Source organism: Aspergillus clavatus, genomic scaffold (genome assembly GCF_000002715.2).
Source record: "Aspergillus clavatus NRRL 1 1099423829802 genomic scaffold, whole genome shotgun sequence".
In the NCBI taxonomy this organism is placed as follows: domain Eukaryota; kingdom Fungi; phylum Ascomycota; class Eurotiomycetes; order Eurotiales; family Aspergillaceae; genus Aspergillus; species Aspergillus clavatus.
This window is the reverse complement of record NW_001517097.1, coordinates 71,873-90,235: the sequence shown is the minus strand read 5'-3', so window position 1 is coordinate 90,235 and position 18,363 is coordinate 71,873. Positions and strand designations below refer to the sequence as shown.

Sequence of the window (18,363 nt, the reverse complement as noted above, 5' to 3'; positions counted from 1 at the left end):
AAAGGTAACGTAACCATATCGCCATGTACTGCTTAATACCTTATCAACTGTAACGTTACATACCTTTCTCGGTCTCCCACTCCAAGAACCTCCAAAGGTACCTTGTATAGGTAAATTCGGTATCTAGCTATGTTGACGGATAACCTTTGTTGAAAGTCATAACACTTGACTGTGCAAAATCCTTGAGGCCAAAAGGAGTCTTAAGATGTGCCCATCTCCAGGAGAAGCAACGGTTCAACTGGCAATCACAGCGTTGAATTGATCATGAACGGCATCCATCCATAACCCAATGCGGGGGAGCTCAATCTTCCGACTCACTCTCTTTTGAGTTTTTCTTTCTCGAAGCAATCATTCTAATCGCTTGCTTTGACTTGATATAGGGACCCAGCTCCCTGATGATGGTACTTGGAATCATCGGGTTTGGTTCAAGGTCTTCTCTTGTGACACGCTCAAAGATTCCTCTCGCTGATCATAAGAATGTACCTAGGTACTGATTGTATATCGATATCTTCTTAGCTCGCAGGATGATGTGCCGCCGTCAGCCCCACATCCAGCTACTCCTCCTCATCGTCATTAGTTCGTCCCGTTCAGGACACCTGAGTGCTTGCGGCCTCATTTATACATGTTATTACCTCCTTTTAGCTATCTATAACTACCATCCATCACGAACACAAATTTCACGATCGCTTTTTCTTCCTTGATCATATCTAGTGGATGATGCGGATTCGCATTCGTGGACCTACTGGCCAGTCCACCGTCACGCTTGATGACACGGCAACAATCAACGACCTCCGGGTCAAGATTGTTGAGAAGACCGGCTTGACAGCATACGACGTGAAATATGGATATCCTGGTCTCAAGTCATTAGACTTGGATGCGTTACAATCTGATGAGAAGATCAAAGACATAAGCGTTAATCTCAACGGGGAGCAGCTGCTTATCACCAGAAAGGAAGACTCAGCGCCGCCACCGCCCACACAAGCACCGAACGAAGAGGTCCCTCAGAAGCTATCTCTGTCGCGCAAGTCGCATGAGGGTATATCGGATGATCCTCCAGAGATTCCTTCCACGGAACATTCAGGGACCTTCGTATTACGCATCATGCCTGATGACAATTCCTGCCTTTTTCGTGCGGTGGGAAGCGCCATCATGGGAGGTATGGACACCATGAACGAGCTCCGGTCCATCGTCGCCCAGACAATCCAGGCAAATCCGGATATTTATTCGGAAGCCGTTCTTGAGAAGAAGCCCGACGACTACTGCCGCTGGATTCAAAATGAGGACTCATGGGGAGGGGCTATCGAACTCAGCATCCTGAGTAAACATTTTGATATTGAGATCTGCTCGATCGATGTGCAGACATTGCGGGTGGATAGATTCAACGAGGGCCCGGGTACCCGGTGCATCCTGGTGTATTCAGGAATTCACTATGACACCATTGCCCTATCGCCCTCTGACCCGCCATATACACATGCTTATGCCCCTCCGGAGTTTGATACCAAGGTTTTCGATGCGGCGGATCCCCTGGTTCTAGAAAAGTCGCGAGCTCTTTGCCAAGTTCTGCAAAACAAGCATTATTACACAGATACTGCAGGCTTTCGGATCCGCTGCAATACCTGTGGCGGCATTTTCGTCGGCGAGAAGGGCGCCACGCAGCACGCAACACAAACAGGACATTACGATTTTGGCGAAGCTGGCTAATCAGCCGTAGCATCTTTCGTCCGAATTTATCCTCTCTTGAACCACATCGACGACATTTCATGCTATCTAGACAACAGCGTAGTAAACGAATCTTCCCTCTGATTATATTACACATTGAGTATATCATGGCACACATGGCGCGTGATTTGGAAACTTAGCTTTTCAACGAGCAGGAGGATTGACTTGCATCTTCGTAGTGCATTTGCAGACGTTATATTGACACGAAATGGAACACTCGATCGTAACGAGATATCATAATCATACATGACTTCACACATCCTCTATACCATTGCTACTTCGTCTGCCTCGTCATCTTCCTTGTCACCTTCATCATCCTCCCCAGTGTCTCCGCTATCTTCGGGATGCCCTCCCCACTCCACATCGTGCTCAATAGGGTTGGTGAAGAACTCATGAGTCAAAGCCTCTCTGGCACTCAATCGTCGGTATGGATCTAGCTCCATGAGGCCGGCCAGAAGACGAGTGGCCTGTCTCTCACTCTCCGTTAGCTCCTCCACGCAGCTCGCCCACTTCACTAGTTTCTCCCAGCCATAACCCTTTTCGCCTATCGTAGGGATGTTCGTCTCGAAGATTTGTCCATGCATAGCCGCTGCGGTCTTCATACGGCGAGTGCCAAAGATACTCGCCATTTCTATCATCGCGTCGACGTCATCGGCAGAGTTGAAGAATGGGAACCGGCGTCCAAGCAAGGTAAGAAGAATGACGCCTGCTGACCACATATCTATTTTCGTTGTTTGGGATGTGCATTTGAAGAGAACCTCCGGGGCTCGAAATCCGCGAGTTCCCGCTCGGTTGGCACGTCGCGCTGGCCGCGAGTCGTTTTTGGGATAGCCGTTAGACAACGTAGTTGTGGAGCAATGCGTGTAGTAATAGCTTTGCAGAAATCTACTACGTCGTACAAAGGTAGGGTTGGCGCAAAGACAGGTGCCAGTATAATCGGAACCCTCACGCTGGAAAGACGGATTAGAATTGCCCAACGACAAGATAATTTGAATCGAAGACTTACTTCCGCGAGACCAAAGTCGACCAGAACCCCTTCGCGAAGCTCGGGATTATATAGGAAGTTACTGTTGAGACGCTTAGAACATTGAAAGCTTGAAATCGAACCTTGCAGTGGCTGACTCACGTTGGTTTGATGTCTCGATGGAGGATATCGTGCTTGTGGACAGAGTTCAGAGCAGTGAAAAGCGATCTGAAATAGTGTCGCATATCGGCGACCATGAATGTACGGTATTGAATGCGAAAATCGGTATGGGGGAAGAAGGGCAGAACTGCCACGACCTGATCCTGATGTCGAAACGCAGTGATCAACGGACATACTGAGCGGCACCCCCGGAGGTCGTGGAGCAGCTCCAGTTCGTTCTGTATCCTCAGCGGACTGCTGGTTACATAGATCTTCTTCAGCGCAACATATCGTGGTTTCCTTCGTTTGCTACCTTCGCTTTCCACTCGTCGTCTTTTTGCTGGCGGGCTCGACCATCTGTCGCTCTGTTTGTCTTGAAATGTGTCCCAATCGTTGATGAAATCGTCATATTGAAGGTCTTCCGCCTTGTAAACCGTGGAGAAAGTACCTGTAGCGATTCGATTGCGACCGTTAATTACGTACACTTCAAAGGGAAGGCCACAACACTGCACAAGAGGAAATAGTGCAGAATCTCAAGACAGTCGAAACCTACCTTCTCCAATTCTATTCACCAAACGAAATCGATCGGAAATTCCTGGGAACGTATCCTCAAGTCTCTTCATATCTTCTCTGACTGAATCCTCGACGTCCTCTTCCTCGTCCTCATCCTCATAATCGCTCTCTCCTCGCACTGACGGATCGCTGTCCGTGGTAGGGCCATCCTCCAACTCTGTTCCAGCCCGCTGTGCGCGATATTGTTCCATTGCTCCGGATCTTTGCAGTGTGAAAGCCGCGGTTGATGTTGGATGCACCGTAGACATAGTGGCGAATGTTGGCAAGACAAGTTCCAACTCAAATGGCCCCAGACTCAGAACCGGGTCTCTCAAATTTGCATGTAGACGCGTAATTGGTTGATACGGGGGTCGAGGAAAAGTGGCAGCAATGAGAGATGAGAATGCTCGAGGGATTATACACGAGATGCGCGCATACAATATCCTTCAGATGTGTGAATTTGCGGTGGGCGACGCTGGTAATTCTGCATAGATGAGGTGGTTGATTCATTGAGATGATAGTAATCTAGAGAAGCATGCAAAATGTCCTGATTCGGAATGGTGATGTTTGTTTATCTTGATTGCACCAGTAGTAAAGAATACACACGTATCACATTAATCACATGGAGGACTGCAATACAATGGAATATGCATATGGTATTTAATTATTGGGATTTATCATTTTGTTTTTGTTTTCTTTCTTTTTTTTTACATGTTGATCAACCATGGGCAGCATATGATTTCCTAGCCACTCTGTAATATACAGTCAGTAGGTACCTACCTACCTTCCGTTACTTACTAGGTACGTACTTTACGTATGTACTGCGTATAGGTAGGGTTTCGGTAACAATACACGACTCACCTACACCGCCGTGGCAAAATCACTCAAAGAGGAAAAATACAAACAAATGGCTACTTCCGCCAAACAATCATCATTTCTTCCCCTCCGTTTATCTATCAACCTCTTCCACTCTTCTGGACTCATAGGAGCGCATCCACCCCCCACCACCACCGAGCGAAGCATTACCCCGTCGCTAAGCATTCTTGAAGCTTCTTCGAGGATTCCCCTCGCGGTCGCTCAGGATGGAGGACAGGATTCAGTTCGATATCAACGAGTCGCTGAAGTATTATCTGAGTGATCCCGTCTCCGTTCCCACTCACGATGCCGACTCGGAATTACTGGATTGCGAAAGCGAGATCGAACAGCTGTCGCCCGCACTGATCGATAACGTGCTCAATCCAATCGTAGATGCAGTGGCGGAGAACCCTGAAGCGTTGGCTAGACAGTCGGTTTTTGACTCGCTGCAATTCCTGTTAAAGTGCGCAATACCCCCCATCAAATTTCGGAGTCTTCGGGCCCTCGTGGATCCCATTCTGAACTTTTCAAACTTTGCAGATATACGTCCTTTTTACCTACGAGATCCCTCAGCAAACTGCTTGACCTCATTGTCTCTGGACTGTCTGTGGAAGCGGACACAATACACGGAGATCTCGAGTCTGACGAGCAGGATGCGATCCAACATCATAAACAACTGCTGGAGATGTACGGTTTTTTACTGCAATGGGCCCTTTCAGCCGTAGAGGTCAAAGCGGCTGAGAAGCCTGCCGAAGCTGCGCCCGCTCGAAGAGGCGTAGGAAAGTCGGGCAGGTCTAAGGCTAACAACAAGGACGGCAACTGGGACTGGACAGCGCAGATCCAAATATCCATGGAGACGATGTGCAAGGTAATGAAACTCAAACTGAGCAGGATCTTCTTGACTACATCGGACCGCGACACCTTCATTAACCTATTAACCCGGTCCGTGTATCTGATTCTTGAGAGCGAACAACGTGTGAAGAGCATGGCCATCCGAATGCATGCATTCAAAGTTCTTTGCATTGCTGTGAAACACCATGGTCATGCATTCGGTAAGAATTGACTTACATGAGCAAGAATTTATAGCTAATATGTGGTGAAAGGTGCCCAAACATCTATCGTCCAGAGCCTCACTTATTTCGAACATTTGTCAGAGCCCATGGCCGAGTTCTTGCACATACTGGCGGAGCAATATGACTATCCACAGCTCTCGGACGAGATACTGAAGTATTGCAGTCTTCATGTTCTGCATTACAACAGCGGCTGACCGGTTACAGGGAACTTGGCAACAAGGAATTCAATTCGAACGATACACGCGGACCCAAATCAGTATCGGCCTTCATCGTGAAACTTTCGGACTTGGCGCCACGGTTAATTATCAAGCAGATGACTCTCTTGGCCAAACAATTGGATAGCGAAGTACTATCAGCCCACTCATCTCTTCGGTGCTTATAACAGGACACTAACTGTCCTGATAGTCTTATACCCTTAGATGTGCTGTTGTTGAAGTGTGCGGTAATCTCATCGCCGATCTCAGCAGACAAGAAGAACGCAGCGAAAACTACAAGACCCAGATCAACGCCTTTTTCGATGTTTTAGAAGAGCGCTTTCTCGACATCAATCCCTACTGCCGATGCAGAGCCATTCAGGTTTACATGAGAATTTGCGATTTGGAACAAAAATTTCCCAAAAGACGCCAAGCAGTTGCTGAGCTAGCCGCAAGGAGTCTGGAGGACAAGAGCAGCAACGTGCGACGCAATGCGATCAAGTTGCTTGCCAAACTGGTGTCAACCCATCCATTTAGTGTAATGCACGGTGGACAGCTTTCGTACAAGGAATGGGCGGCCAGACTCGAGAACGTTGATGCCGAACTCAATGCATTGAGACCTCCTGAGACTCCCAGCTTTGGTGGAGGAGACGCATCACATGTGGACAGCGAGTTGTTGGATGATGCAACTCAGATCCCGGAGGACTCTCCAACAGAGGCGCCACGCATGACGGATGAAGAGAGGACAGTAGCGATCCAGAAGGCTGCGGAACAGGCGGCAACCTCCGAGCTGCTCGCACGTCTGCAATTGACTAGGAAATACTACAATGAAGCTATCCGTTTCATTGAAGTCCTCCACTCTGCCTCTCCGGTAGTTTCTCAGCTCTTATCATCCCGAAATAAGAGCGAAGTTATCGAGGCCATGGACTTCTTTGTGGTCCTCGATGCGTACAGAGTCGAGACTTCGCGCAGTGGTATCCGCCGCATGCTTCGCCTGATCTGGACTAAAGGCAACAGTGACGAAGGTAAAGGGGTGCAAACTCATCTAATTGATTGCTACAAGGGCCTGTTCTTCGATGCACCGGATTCATTCGGTCCGAATGACGCTGCAAATTACATTGCACGGAACATCATCAGTCTGACCTTTGGCTCAACACCTGCCGAGTTAACATGCCTGGAACAGTTGCTTAGCACCATGATGAAGGCCGGTCATATTTCCGATGCGGTCATTGCCAAACTCTGGCAGGTCTACGGAGTTCAACGCAAAGAGATCTCTAAAACCCAGCGACGGGGTGCCATCATCATCCTGGGCATGCTCGCTCTGGCTGACCCTGAGGTTGTGATCAAGGAAACCGAAGTGATGCTTCGGATTGGACTTGGCAGCAATGGAAGAACCGACCTCTCCCTAGCAAAATATACGTGTATTGCATTGAAACGAATGGTACCAGGTCGCCAGGCGAAATCGAAAGATGTCGGCATTCCCAAGCTAGGAAATGATCATCCTGTTCTGAGCAAGCTTGCTGCCATGGTCGAGATCGTGTCTGATAGCAAGGAATGGTACGGGGTAGCAGAGCAAGCCATCGGCGCAATCTATACGCTCTCGAAGCATCCAGATGTCCTTTGTTCTGATATCCTTAAGCGGAAGACCAGGTCTGTATTTCAGCCTCAACCTCGTCGCCAATCTTCCAAGCCCCCAGTCAATGACGAGGAGAAGAAGGAGGAGGAGGAGGAGGAGGAGGAGGAGCGACCGGGAACAGCGTCAACAGAAGGCCAAGCTCCGCGACAAAAGACGTCTGCTGCCGCACTCTCTCAACTGCTTTTTGTTGTAGGCCATATTGCTATCAAGCAGATTGTTCATCTAGAACTATGTGAGCTTGACTTCAAGCGTCGCAAGGCAGAACAGGAGAAGAATAAGACTGCCAACGCCGCAGCTCAAAAAGATAACGAGGCAGGCGAGGAGGATGAGCTGGACCTGATCGGTGGAACAACCGAAGATGACTTTACCGAGGCCATGGCTCACATTCGGGAACGAGAATTGCTTTTTGGCGAGAACTCGCTCCTATCGAATTTTGGGCCGTTGGCTGCAGAGATATGTGCCAACAGCAATGCTTATCCTGATGTCAATCTCCAGGCTGCGGCAACTCTGTGCATGGCCAAATTGATGTGCGTATCAGCTGAGTATTGCGAGAAAAATCTCCCCCTCCTGATTACCATTATGGAGCGCTCAGAGGATCCAAGCGTTCGCAGTAATGCAGTGATTGCTCTGGGTGACATGGCTGTTTGTTTCAATCACCTCATCGACGAGAACACCGATTTTCTGTATCGTCGACTGAATGATGATGATGTCTCTGTTAAACGCACCTGTCTCATGACACTCACCTTCCTCATTCTGGCAGGCCAGGTCAAAGTTAAGGGTCAGCTTGGAGAGATGGCCAAATGTCTGGAAGATGATGATAAGCGGATTGCTGATTTGGCTCGCATGTTTTTCACGGAGCTGGCGACCAAGGATAATGCAGTCTACAATCATTTCGTTGACATGTTCAGTCTATTGAGTGCAGAGCGAAACCTCGAAGAGAGTGCACTGAGACGCATTGTCAAGTTCTTGATTGGGTTCGTTGAAAAGGTAAGAGATATTCGATTCCACCGCGAAACAGTCCACACTCACCCATTGCAACCCTCATCTAACACCTTTTCCCCTTTCTTTCTAGGAAAAACATGCGAGACAGCTGGCGGAAAAACTCGCTGCCAGATTACCACGTTGCGAAACCGAACGGCAATGGAACGACGTGGCCTATGCTTTGTCCCTCCTCCCACATAAGAATGAGGACATTGCGAAGACCGTCAGCGCGGGCTTCAACAAAGTTGTTTCGGCAAGCGCGTAGTTGCTCACAGTCACATTCAATTTCTCGTTATTTTAGTCAGGATTAATGGCGTTCAACGTGTGCTGTGGAACAATGGCGCAATCTGGGAATGGGAGAAGGGTACATATACACTTATGCCTTATATGGTTTTAACATGCATATGCGGTTGGCATCGGCTATCTCGTGGACAGGGTGTCCTGTTGTTATCTACCTTCTTATTCTTGTTCACTTACCTTTGCAAATGAATCGGTTGATATAGCACTATTTTACATGTGATAGATTGAATGGATGGATCTCCTGAATATTAGGACGACCCACGTAGATTAGATTTGTGGTAATAACTTGCGCCCAAAGACAATGTCGAGGAAGGAAGGGAGAATAACCCCCCTTGCAGCAAGCCCATGGCTTATATCGCGGGCTAGACAAAAGCTTGAGGGAGGGGGTAAGAAAAGCCCAAGGGTAGTAGTGAAATCCGACCATCGCTGGGGTAAGTTAAAGCGCCAGGGATGGTACAGAAGATTTGACGTGTGCGTGAACATTGGTAACAGGCTGATGAAGTCCCGTCGCCTCTATATGATTGAAATGAAAAGCAGAGGAGATAGGGGATAGGGGTGAAGCGGGATCGGGCGCAAACACTTCACAGGCGCACACAACATTTGGGATGGGTTACAAAGGAAGGACAATCGAGCAAGATGCGCCCACTGATACAGTTTCTCGCCGGGTACGCCAGTATCAGTCAAGCTCAATTGAATAGGCGGTTTGCAAACGTCGGTTTGAAACGACTATGCGCCCTTCCTTTGGCTCTCCTCTAGCTTGTAGTCGCCACGACGGAGTCCCTGCAGGGCTCTGTATCCCTCTTCAGTCAATTCTGGTTTTCCTAGCGGCGTAACACTTCCGGTAAAGAACCGCGGTTGCCACAATTCGTTCTTCTGTTGGCGCTCCGCTGCCTTTTCCCGTTGCCGCTCTTCAATCTCTTGCTTGAGCTTCGTCGCTTCTCCGTACCTTTTGTCCTTGATGGCATTTGTGACCCCAGCCCAGAATTTGAGCGATTCATTTGAAAGCTGCTCAGCTTCGGGAGGCAAGTCCTTCGGGGTCGGAAACAGAGGCGCGACATCAATTAAGAGGCGAGGCTCAGTTGTCCCAGTCATGGTGAAATAGATCTGACCGTGCCATGAACCGCTGATTTTGGCAAGTATATCGCTCTCAGGCACATCTTTTATTTTGGTAGTAGTGTCCTGATCTGGGTCATATCGGAAGATCACTCCTTCAACCTTGTTTTGAGCCCGACCAAGCCAGCCGTCCTCTAGATACTGTAGAATGACCTTGATACGCGTTTTGGAGCAAGTGATGTAACATGTATCTGAAACGGAGATTGCCAAAGCACCCCTCAATAACCCACCCAGGTGAGCGCATGGATGGGTCAACTGATACTCTTCGTTGTCTCGTTTCTCCAGGTTAATGAAAATTCCCAGGTTGTGTTGGCCAGGGCTCACTCGAATACTCGTTCCCGTAAATTTGGCACTCAGCTGATCGAACCCACGGGCTGAGATCCCCAGTTCCGGACACTCAATGAAGAAAGCAGATACGGGTGGGTGGTGAGATGTCTGCTCAGTCAGGTAGCATATTTTGACAGGACCGCTGTTTTCACCATCACCGGTGCAAGTCTTAGTCTGCACGCCTGCGGTTGCAGGCAGAGGTACATCAGGCGTGTTGTCTTTGACGTCCCAGCTACACTAGCAAGCCAGATAGGTTAAGATACGTCCCATACGCTGTAGGGGGGTGGATGATCAACACAAGAAATACTTACCCTGAAAAATTCGCCTAGTGTAGAGTTGTATGGTTTACAAGGCTTGCCTTTGATATATTTCTGTCAAGTACTCAGCAGATATACGTATCAAGTCAAGGATGAGTCATACCAGATCTTTTGTGAACCAGAACCTTAGAACCTCAAGTATCCGGCCCAAAGGTTCATCCGACTTTCCAATACTGCAAGTCTGTTTGTCAGGAGCCGGGTGTTTTGCGGTTGGAGAGGGGAACATCTAACCCACCTTGCAAATGTTTCCGGCCTGTCCAGGTAGTTCCAATATTCTACCGATCATCACGCCTTCATCAGCTATACGTCCGGCTGTCGTAATGTCCATACATACTTACCCAAATTCGGTGTGGGCTCCAACAGATGTGCAGGTAACGAGAAACGAACGGACGCAATATCTGCTACTCCAACAAACCTAACCAGTTTAACAGTGACGTTAGCAAACACCCTATAGTGTTTGAAGTATGAGGGTGAAGCAGGCTTTCAAGAAAGAACACACTTTCGAAGGATGGAAAGGAACGTCTTCAATTTAGACGAGTCATCGTGTGCTTTGTCCGGGGTCTCTGCAACAGCGACAGAAGACATGGCAGGCGGAGCGGTTCAGTAGAAAGGATGATAGGTATGAAAATTGGGCAGTTCGGTGTTCTGTTGGTACCACCCGCAAAAAGGAAAAAGAGGAAATCGCAAGAACCAGGTCTGGATACGACTTCTACGCTCTGGAGGATGTGAATATATGGTTTATGTGCAACCCGGCGACGACGAAGGGATATGTGGATGAAGTTATGAGGACCTTATCAGAAATAGTGGACAGGCGGGCAGGTTAGAATAGAAAAAGGGTCAGTGTGACCGATCAGCCTCAGGAGGAATCTTCCTCCAGGCGGTGACTGACTCTGATGTGGTATTTTCTCCCTTCGTTTGTTCCCAAAGAAGGAGAGAAGAAAGAGAAGAAAGAATGAAGAGGCTACGTCACCGACACTTTTTGTTATCGGGCGAGATAACGAATGATCGATGGCGTCTGACTAAGAGACCAAAGGACTCGGCAGTTTGGCGTGGGGATACAGAAGACCAGGAGGATTCATCGATCTAAAAAAAAAAAAAAACTGTCGGCCAGTCCCGAACGATAGAGATTAATGGAAGAGAGTCAACAGGGAAAAAAAAACAGCTGGAACGAAGCCTATCGGTGGAACCCAGGATGATAATCCGTCTCATCCAATCGGCTCACCACGAGGACTTCAAGAGAGACTACCGCTGGTACAGGAGTGAAGGATTGAGTATACCTTACCTGGATGCTTGCGGCTCATGGCTTGTGGATTTGATGAACTACAAGCACCACATGTCAAAACCCTTTCGTTGTTACAATTCCGCACTCAAATTCAATCAATTCTCGCCAAAGAGATGAAGGCGATATATCCTGGATAGCATTTATTGCAAGCATCTACACCATGGAACCATCACAAGCCCCAACCCAATTACCAGGTACCACTCATTCATCGCCATTGCATGAAGATACCAGTTGGCAAAAAAAAAGTCGGAGCCATGGCAAAGGCAGATATCCCAGACTCCCAGCCCAGATACCCCTCCCATCCATTCCCATTCTCATCGAAGGCTTTCGATGAGCTTCTTGCGCGCCAAAAGGCGTACCCAGGCTCTTACCGCTGGTCCGTAGTCGAACCGCCGCCCGACCGCGTAGTCGTCATCTGATCGGTGGGATTGCTGTTCTTCCCGCATCGAAGCTCGAAGCTCCTGCTGCTCACTACCGAGCTGGTATTGATAACGCCTCATTTCCTCTAGCGAAGCTTGGCCATAGAGTCTTTCCACATCGGGCGGGATAATCGCGCCATCGATCCGGTCTCTGGTCAGATTAAAGGAGGGATCGGGTCCGATTATTGTATTCTCAAGCAAAGCAGCAGCGGATGAGGGTACAGAGTCGATTTTCTTGGCTTCCTCTGCCTTTGAGGAAGCCAGGCGCTGGTTGACCAATTCCAAGCATTTGACGTTGGCTGCCAATCTCTCCTCAAATTCTACCAAAGGATCCTTGGCCACACTGAGAATTGAGAATTCGATTTGATCTTCTTCATATTCTGCCATTCTGGTGAGAATATTGGGTCGTACCAATGTTAGCCAGTCTATCTCGGGCGTATATTCTCCTGCATCATGATGAGCACGTATTGAATAGCCGGTTCCACCATACGCACCGAGAGCCTGAGGCTGTCGTTCCAAGCCGTCAAACTTCCAGATCTTCCCCAATGCGGGGACAAATGCAATGAAATGAAATCCTGCATCCGATTCATAATCATCACGCCTGGTTTTGCCTGTCCGAGAACGCTTAGATGTTGCCTCCGTTTTAAGTTGCAGGTCCGAGTTAAGCATGTCCATCTTCCTGTTCCTCGAGACATGAGATAAACCATTGCGATCACACCGGCAATATGGGGAGGGGAAAGCCTTGGAGTGGACGGCATCGGACCACTTACCTCGCAAAGGAATTATGTATGCGTTTGACAAATTCAAAATTACTGATCGCATCACCCCTCAGTGCTGGCGTGAATGGCATCGTAAAATTCTTGAAACATTGTAGATTCTCACCGAGATCTAATCCCTCTATATTGTTGACGATGTTCAGGAGTGCCACGCTTGCGCAAGCGTTACTAGCAGTCTAGGTCAAAAATCAGCAGAGGGGCACATGATGATTCCAAGGGAGAGGAAAACAAACTGACTTGATTCGCAAACCATAGCCCTTCCGGGCAGCTTGCTTCTTGCTTGTCAGGGTCATCTTCTCGCCAGCGAAAGAGAAAGATTAAACCATAAACAGGCTTACTGCTCGCAAGTAAGCTTTCATTAGACCATATCAAGAACAAGAACAAACATTGGAAAGGGGCAATTTCGGAAGTTCATACTTCAAAAAAGCCAACATTTCTTCGTCTAAAGAGACTACTTCTTGCACTTTGACTCCTTTGACGCCAAATTCGCGAAGCATCACATTGAAAATAGCCTGTTAGGTACCAGCATGAGCTTGTTATTTTGGAAGGGGGTGTTGGGTAGATCATCAACTCTTACCGGTTCAGATTCAAGCTCACAGAAGCCGTTCCAATTTCGCCTCACCCCGTCAATGGAGGATCCAGGTTCATTTGTCATAGGATTTGCTGTCGCATTCGACTCAATAGATGCCGCAACTGGACTGTCATTCAGACGTCTCCGTTTGCTGCGCTGGCTCATTCTGGCTTCAATACTCTAAGCCAAGCCCGGTGACAAAAAGGCTAGCTCAGGGATCAAGATCGTTGGATGAGCACCCACTATTAGAAGTCCTACGGCGCAGAGAAGACTTCCCACGGGGCTGGTTGGCGTGTTTGATTCACAAAGCTGGGCGGTAGACAAGCAGCGAGAACGACCAAGATAGAGAGCGAATACAGTATCAAGCTGGTGATGCAAAAAGGATGATCATTATGCTTTCATATTATTATCATGTCAAATTCAATGAATTGCTTAGACCATTCGATAACAGATAGGAGTATAAGTGATACTCTAGGTACTACTAGGTACGTACTAAGTAGGGGACTACCTCCTAGGTACTGTAGTAGGTAGGTACCTTAGAGCTTTGTAGCTCATGATGGCTTTCGCTGATTGGATGACGCTTCTGCTTTGACGCGACTGTAGTAACGCGTTAATAATAAGGGCGGATACCTGAGGTGTCTACAGAGTACAGGTACATACATAATCTATTAAGACGTACTGTGAAAAGGAATGAGACATTTAGCAGCTTAAGATGGGACATAACGAGACCAGAAACTAAGCTCACATCAAGAAATTGGGTATCTAGTCCATAGATAAACCATTTTCTCTATATTTCTGTCTACTAAAGTACTTACGCTGAAGGTGATCCGCCCTGCGCACTTAAACATAGCTAAACTTCCAACCCGCTAACCGCAAAGCTCTTCTCTTCCCAGTTTTCTGTCTTTCGGCTTCCTCAACTGTCTACGCTGAGAGATCAGTATCAATACGCTTGCAACCATTTGAATATTGTCTTCGGACTGACTTGAATCCGAAAGGCAACCATCTAAGATATAAAAACTTGCGATCGGTGAGTGACATAGCTACCAATCCTCCTTTCAGTACTGATGATCTGGTACTTTGCCAATAGAGTGCCCTTCTTGCAGCTATCTTTCCGACCACAGCATGCCATGAACGGCACTCCCCGACTTCGGTCTGCCTTTCCTCAGACTCCTCAGCCCATGCAAAGGACCAGAGAGTACAACGTCACCCCCTCAAGACCCAAATTTCGGGAAAGCGGCTTGCGAAAATCGCCGGTAAAAGCACCGCCGCCGAAGCAGGATGTGCCTCTTATTCCAACCGACGTGGTAGATGCCCCGTCGCAAAGGCTCTACGTGGTGGCTTTCTATGTCGCGCTCAATGCATGGCGTATTTATGAATCGTGGACAGCTTCAGACGATTTGGACTCGACTTGGCTATTCCTCAAATGGGCGTCCATTGATGGGATCTTTCTCTTCGGTCTTCAGGCTTTGCGCATACCATGGCTCGAATGGGCGTTTCCCACAACGCTCGCGATTTTCTTGCTTCATGTCGTGGGCAACATGTTCCTCATGTTTCGCATTCCGGTATGGGCCACAGTTTTTTAATGCAATCATCGCTTTGCTCACTCTTGTTAGATTCCGGTCGGCGCGTGGGCCACTGGCATTCTCAAAATACTCTATGATAGGGAGTTGTCTATTTCCGAGCGTAGCGTCAAGCCCGGGGACATAATCCATAACGCCTCCCTCATTCTAGGAAAACAGATTGTGCATATTTTGCCGGAGGGGTAAGCTTCTCAACTGTGACTCGCAATCCTAACATACTAACAGGCTACAGATCTGCCGTGCTGAATCCAGACCAGACAGCCTTCTGCTTGAACATTGAGAAAAATACTGCCAATCTGCCGATCCGTATCAATCAAACAGACCCAATTCTCATCGAACTTCTCCGCCTGGACTTCAACAACGGTGAAAACGAAACCATCACGATCTCATCCAAACAACTGAAGCAGATGAAACGTCAAGCAGACAAGAAACACTCGGGCTCAGGCGCATTTCTCCACCGGGACCTGCTTTATCCCATCCGTCGTACTGGCATTTACCGACTACAAAGGGTTGTGGATGAGTCGAATCTCGATGTTCGCATGCGATCATCCGACGCGCTTGTCGTGTCTTGTCCACGAGCGCTGATTAAAAGCTCTCACACTGACAAGTGTAAGGGAGAACTGTCGAACCTGGTGTTGGAGGTTGAAGGAACACCACCATTGAAGATCAAATATAGCAGACAAGTGAACCAGCATGATCGTGGGTTCTCTTTCCAAAATATCCAGCCCGATCATCTGCGCTCGCCATTATTAGGCCAGAGGACCTCAAGCATTTTGTTCAGTTCACAACAGCCGGACATCACTTGGGCCCAGAGCCAAACCATCGAAGTCCCACTTAATGAATCATTGAATGTGGGAGGCGAATGGCTCTACAGCATTGAAGAAGTTCATGACGGCTGTGGGAACGTCGCCAATTATTCGGCTCTACTTGACGATGTTGATAGATCATCATCCAAGTCGCTCTCTCAGTGGCACCTATTTTCTGTCCATGAACGGCCTCGAATTTCATTATCTGGATGCGATGACCAGCACTTCATCGAGGTTGCAAGGGGCGAAAGTGTGGATATGCCCATCGAGTTCCATCCTGCTGGACAGGGATTTGACAAGGATGGACCGTTTACTCTGGGGTACTCGTTCAAGGCTAATGGAGTGGACGATTCAGATTTGTCGGACAAGGCTCGCCAGCTTTCGCTCAAAACCCTTGACCAGAAACCTCAGATCAAAGATTCTGGTTGGTATAATTTGAACTCCATCTCTAGTCAATTCTGCTCTGGCGAAGTGTTGGAGCCGTCGTCTTGCTATCTCTACAACCCCCCTGAGCCTGAGCTGGCGCTGAAGTACGAAAAGATATTCGATAAATGCGCCAATAATTCAGTCGGCTTGCTCGTTGACCTGGATCTTACCGGATCGCCTCCATTCCGTCTCCGATACAGTATCGAGCACTCGAAAGGAGTTGAGACGAAATCGCTAACGGTCGATGGCTTGCGCACACAACTTGATTTCACGCCCTCGGAGGCAGGGTTCTATCGATACCGCTTCTTAGACATTGCAGATATGGTCTATGCACCCCGTTCTCTGAAGGACAAGGTGCCGATCCTCGAGCAAGACGTTAAGCCACCGGCTTCTGCTCATTTTATCGGCTCTCGGGAGCTGCGCAGGGCTTGCTTTGGTGAGCCCGTCTCCGTGGACGTTTCCTTCTTGGGAGAATCGCCATGGATTCTACAGTATGAACTCGTTCACAATGGCAAGAAGTCTAAGCACGTCTTGAAATCTGACAGTGACGTCGCCACCATTCTGACAGAGCGCCTCGTGAGCGGTGGTGAATATAATCTTGTATTGACGAGTATCAAGGATCGTTCGAATTGCAAACGCACTTTGAAAGACAGCATCCGAATTGATGCTCGGGCAAAGCCGCCGCACGCGTCGTTTGGTCAGGTTGAGAGAAAGAGCACTGTTTCCGCTCTGCGGGGTGCCAAGGTCGATATACCGCTACGGTTGAGCGGTGAACGCCCATGGACGGTCAATTACAGAAATCTGGACGACAACTCTCCCGCTGTTGAAAAGACGTTTTGGCAAGAGAACAGTCTTCTCACTGTGGCACAGGAAGGGCGTTATGAGCTCATTGGAGTGACAGACAGCTCTTGCCCAGGAACCATAGACCAAGCAGCCAAAGAATTTAGAGTCTCCTGGATTCCTCGTCCCCACATTGTTGCTGTGGATGGTTCCACTGTGGTAGTGGGTACTCCACTTGAGAAGCCGGACGTTTGCCAGGGCGATGATGACAGTGTTGAACTTCGTTTGAAGGGCAATCCTCCGTATAGCATCTTATGCGAGCAGCAACGGAAAACGGCCCGTGGCACATCACTCATCCGGTCAAAAAGCCTCAAGACTGCCCTTCATGTAACCTCCATGGAAATGGATACGTCTGAAGCTGGGCTTCATACCTATAAGTTTAAGGAAGTGGGCGACAATCTTTATGACCATGACTCGAGAAGCAGCCCGGTGATTGTGACTCAAAGAGTGAACCCGCTGCCATCTGCCCGTTTCGATTCTCCCGGCCACATCTACGGATTTTGCAAAGAGGACGTCAGTGGGGAGGAATCTATCCCCGTTACCCTGGAAGGTATTGCGCCATTCTATCTCGAGGTCACGATCAAACATCATTCAAATGCCAAGCCCGAAGTTCTGTCTGTCCCAGACATCAATTCCAATCGGTATCATTTACCCATTCCACGCCGTCATTTGAATTTAGGCCAGCATGTTGTCAGTATTCACAAGGTTCGGGACGTACGAGGATGCCAGCGAACGTTTGACAACGATAGCTCCTCGGTTCGAGTTGCTGTATCTGATGTGCCAACCATCATTCCGCTTGAGTCCAAGGTCGATTATTGCGTTGGAGAACGACTGTCCTTCTCTTTGTCGGGCCATTCTCCGTTCGACGTATTCTACACATTCGATGGTGTCTCTAGAAAGGCTACTTCCCGCACGACCAACTTCCGTCGCATCGCAGAAAGACCAGGCGTTTTCACCATCACTGCTGTAAGCGACGGCGCCAGCGGGAGATGCAAAGCGCACAAGAACATCACAAAAACTATACATGAAATGCCAAGTGTCAGGATCAGCAGAGGGCAGACCTCCGTTGTTGATATACATGAAGGTGGAGAGGCCGAACTTCACTTTGAGTTCTGGGGCACACCACCTTTCGAGTTTACGTAAGTCTCCTCTGTTTTCTTATGCCTCCAGGTCCCTTCTGGAACGAGGGTGATGGGAAATCTCATTGTTGTTGTTATTAGGTACATCCGAAGCTCAATCCCTCGGAGGGGCGCCAAAGCAGAAGTCCTCGATATCAAACATGATATATCTTACGAGCATAAGAAGACGATCAAAACCTCCGATGAGGGGAGTTACGAAGTCGTTGCTATCAAGGATAAGTTCTGTTCCTTCTCCTCTCAGGCGCAAATAGAGAAGTCCGAGAAACTGGTGACTGGATCCTGAATTAATCGGTCATGAATGATATCATTATTTCCTGTTGGCTTGTTCGACTCA

The 18,363-nt window shown here is 48.5% G+C and overlaps 6 protein-coding genes across 6 annotated transcripts, besides 2 other annotated features; 3 read left to right on the top strand and 3 right to left on the bottom strand.

The window, feature by feature from the left end:
* Window positions 1-717: 717 nt before the first annotated feature.
* On the top strand, window positions 718-1,701 carry ACLA_033560 (ubiquitin-specific protease OTU1; the record flags this gene model as incomplete). The annotated part of the gene is made up of 1 exon (XM_001270578.1): window positions 718-1,701. The coding sequence occupies one exon, from the start codon at window positions 718-720 to the stop codon at window positions 1,699-1,701; it is 984 nt and encodes a 327-aa protein (XP_001270579.1).
* Window positions 1,702-1,982: 281 nt separating this feature from the next.
* Window positions 1,983-3,663, bottom strand: ACLA_033550 (serine/threonine protein kinase CDC7; the record flags this gene model as incomplete). Its single annotated transcript, XM_001270577.1, has 4 exons — window positions 1,983-2,669; window positions 2,726-2,786; window positions 2,846-3,290; window positions 3,396-3,663. 4 exons carry the CDS (start codon window positions 3,661-3,663, stop codon window positions 1,983-1,985), a joined length of 1,461 nt encoding a protein of 486 aa, XP_001270578.1.
* An 813-nt stretch (window positions 3,664-4,476) lies between these two features.
* ACLA_033540 (condensin subunit YCS4) lies at window positions 4,477-8,398 on the top strand (the record flags this gene model as incomplete). Its single annotated transcript, XM_001270576.1, has 6 exons — window positions 4,477-4,712; window positions 4,790-5,301; window positions 5,353-5,476; window positions 5,527-5,668; window positions 5,728-8,139; window positions 8,225-8,398. 6 exons carry the CDS (start codon window positions 4,477-4,479, stop codon window positions 8,396-8,398), a joined length of 3,600 nt encoding a protein of 1,199 aa, XP_001270577.1.
* Window positions 7,222-7,260: a microsatellite.
* Window positions 7,223-7,260: a microsatellite.
* A 761-nt stretch (window positions 8,399-9,159) lies between the features above and the next one.
* On the bottom strand, window positions 9,160-10,775 carry ACLA_033530 (putative oxysterol binding protein (Orp8); the record flags this gene model as incomplete). The annotated part of the gene is made up of 6 exons (XM_001270575.1): window positions 9,160-10,110; window positions 10,185-10,244; window positions 10,294-10,363; window positions 10,426-10,465; window positions 10,529-10,605; window positions 10,690-10,775. The coding sequence occupies 6 exons, from the start codon at window positions 10,773-10,775 to the stop codon at window positions 9,160-9,162; spliced, it is 1,284 nt and encodes a 427-aa protein (XP_001270576.1).
* A 1,011-nt stretch (window positions 10,776-11,786) lies between these two features.
* ACLA_033520 (ubiquitin C-terminal hydrolase 37) lies at window positions 11,787-12,960 on the bottom strand (the record flags this gene model as incomplete). Its single annotated transcript, XM_001270574.1, has 3 exons — window positions 11,787-12,570; window positions 12,662-12,843; window positions 12,901-12,960. The coding sequence occupies 3 exons, from the start codon at window positions 12,958-12,960 to the stop codon at window positions 11,787-11,789; spliced, it is 1,026 nt and encodes a 341-aa protein (XP_001270575.1).
* A 1,405-nt stretch (window positions 12,961-14,365) lies between these two features.
* ACLA_033510 (putative nuclear envelope pore membrane protein) lies at window positions 14,366-18,312 on the top strand (the record flags this gene model as incomplete). The annotated part of the gene is made up of 4 exons (XM_001270573.1): window positions 14,366-14,800; window positions 14,852-15,000; window positions 15,051-18,029; window positions 18,111-18,312. The coding sequence occupies 4 exons, from the start codon at window positions 14,366-14,368 to the stop codon at window positions 18,310-18,312; spliced, it is 3,765 nt and encodes a 1,254-aa protein (XP_001270574.1).
* Between the last annotated feature and the right edge of the window lie 51 nt (window positions 18,313-18,363).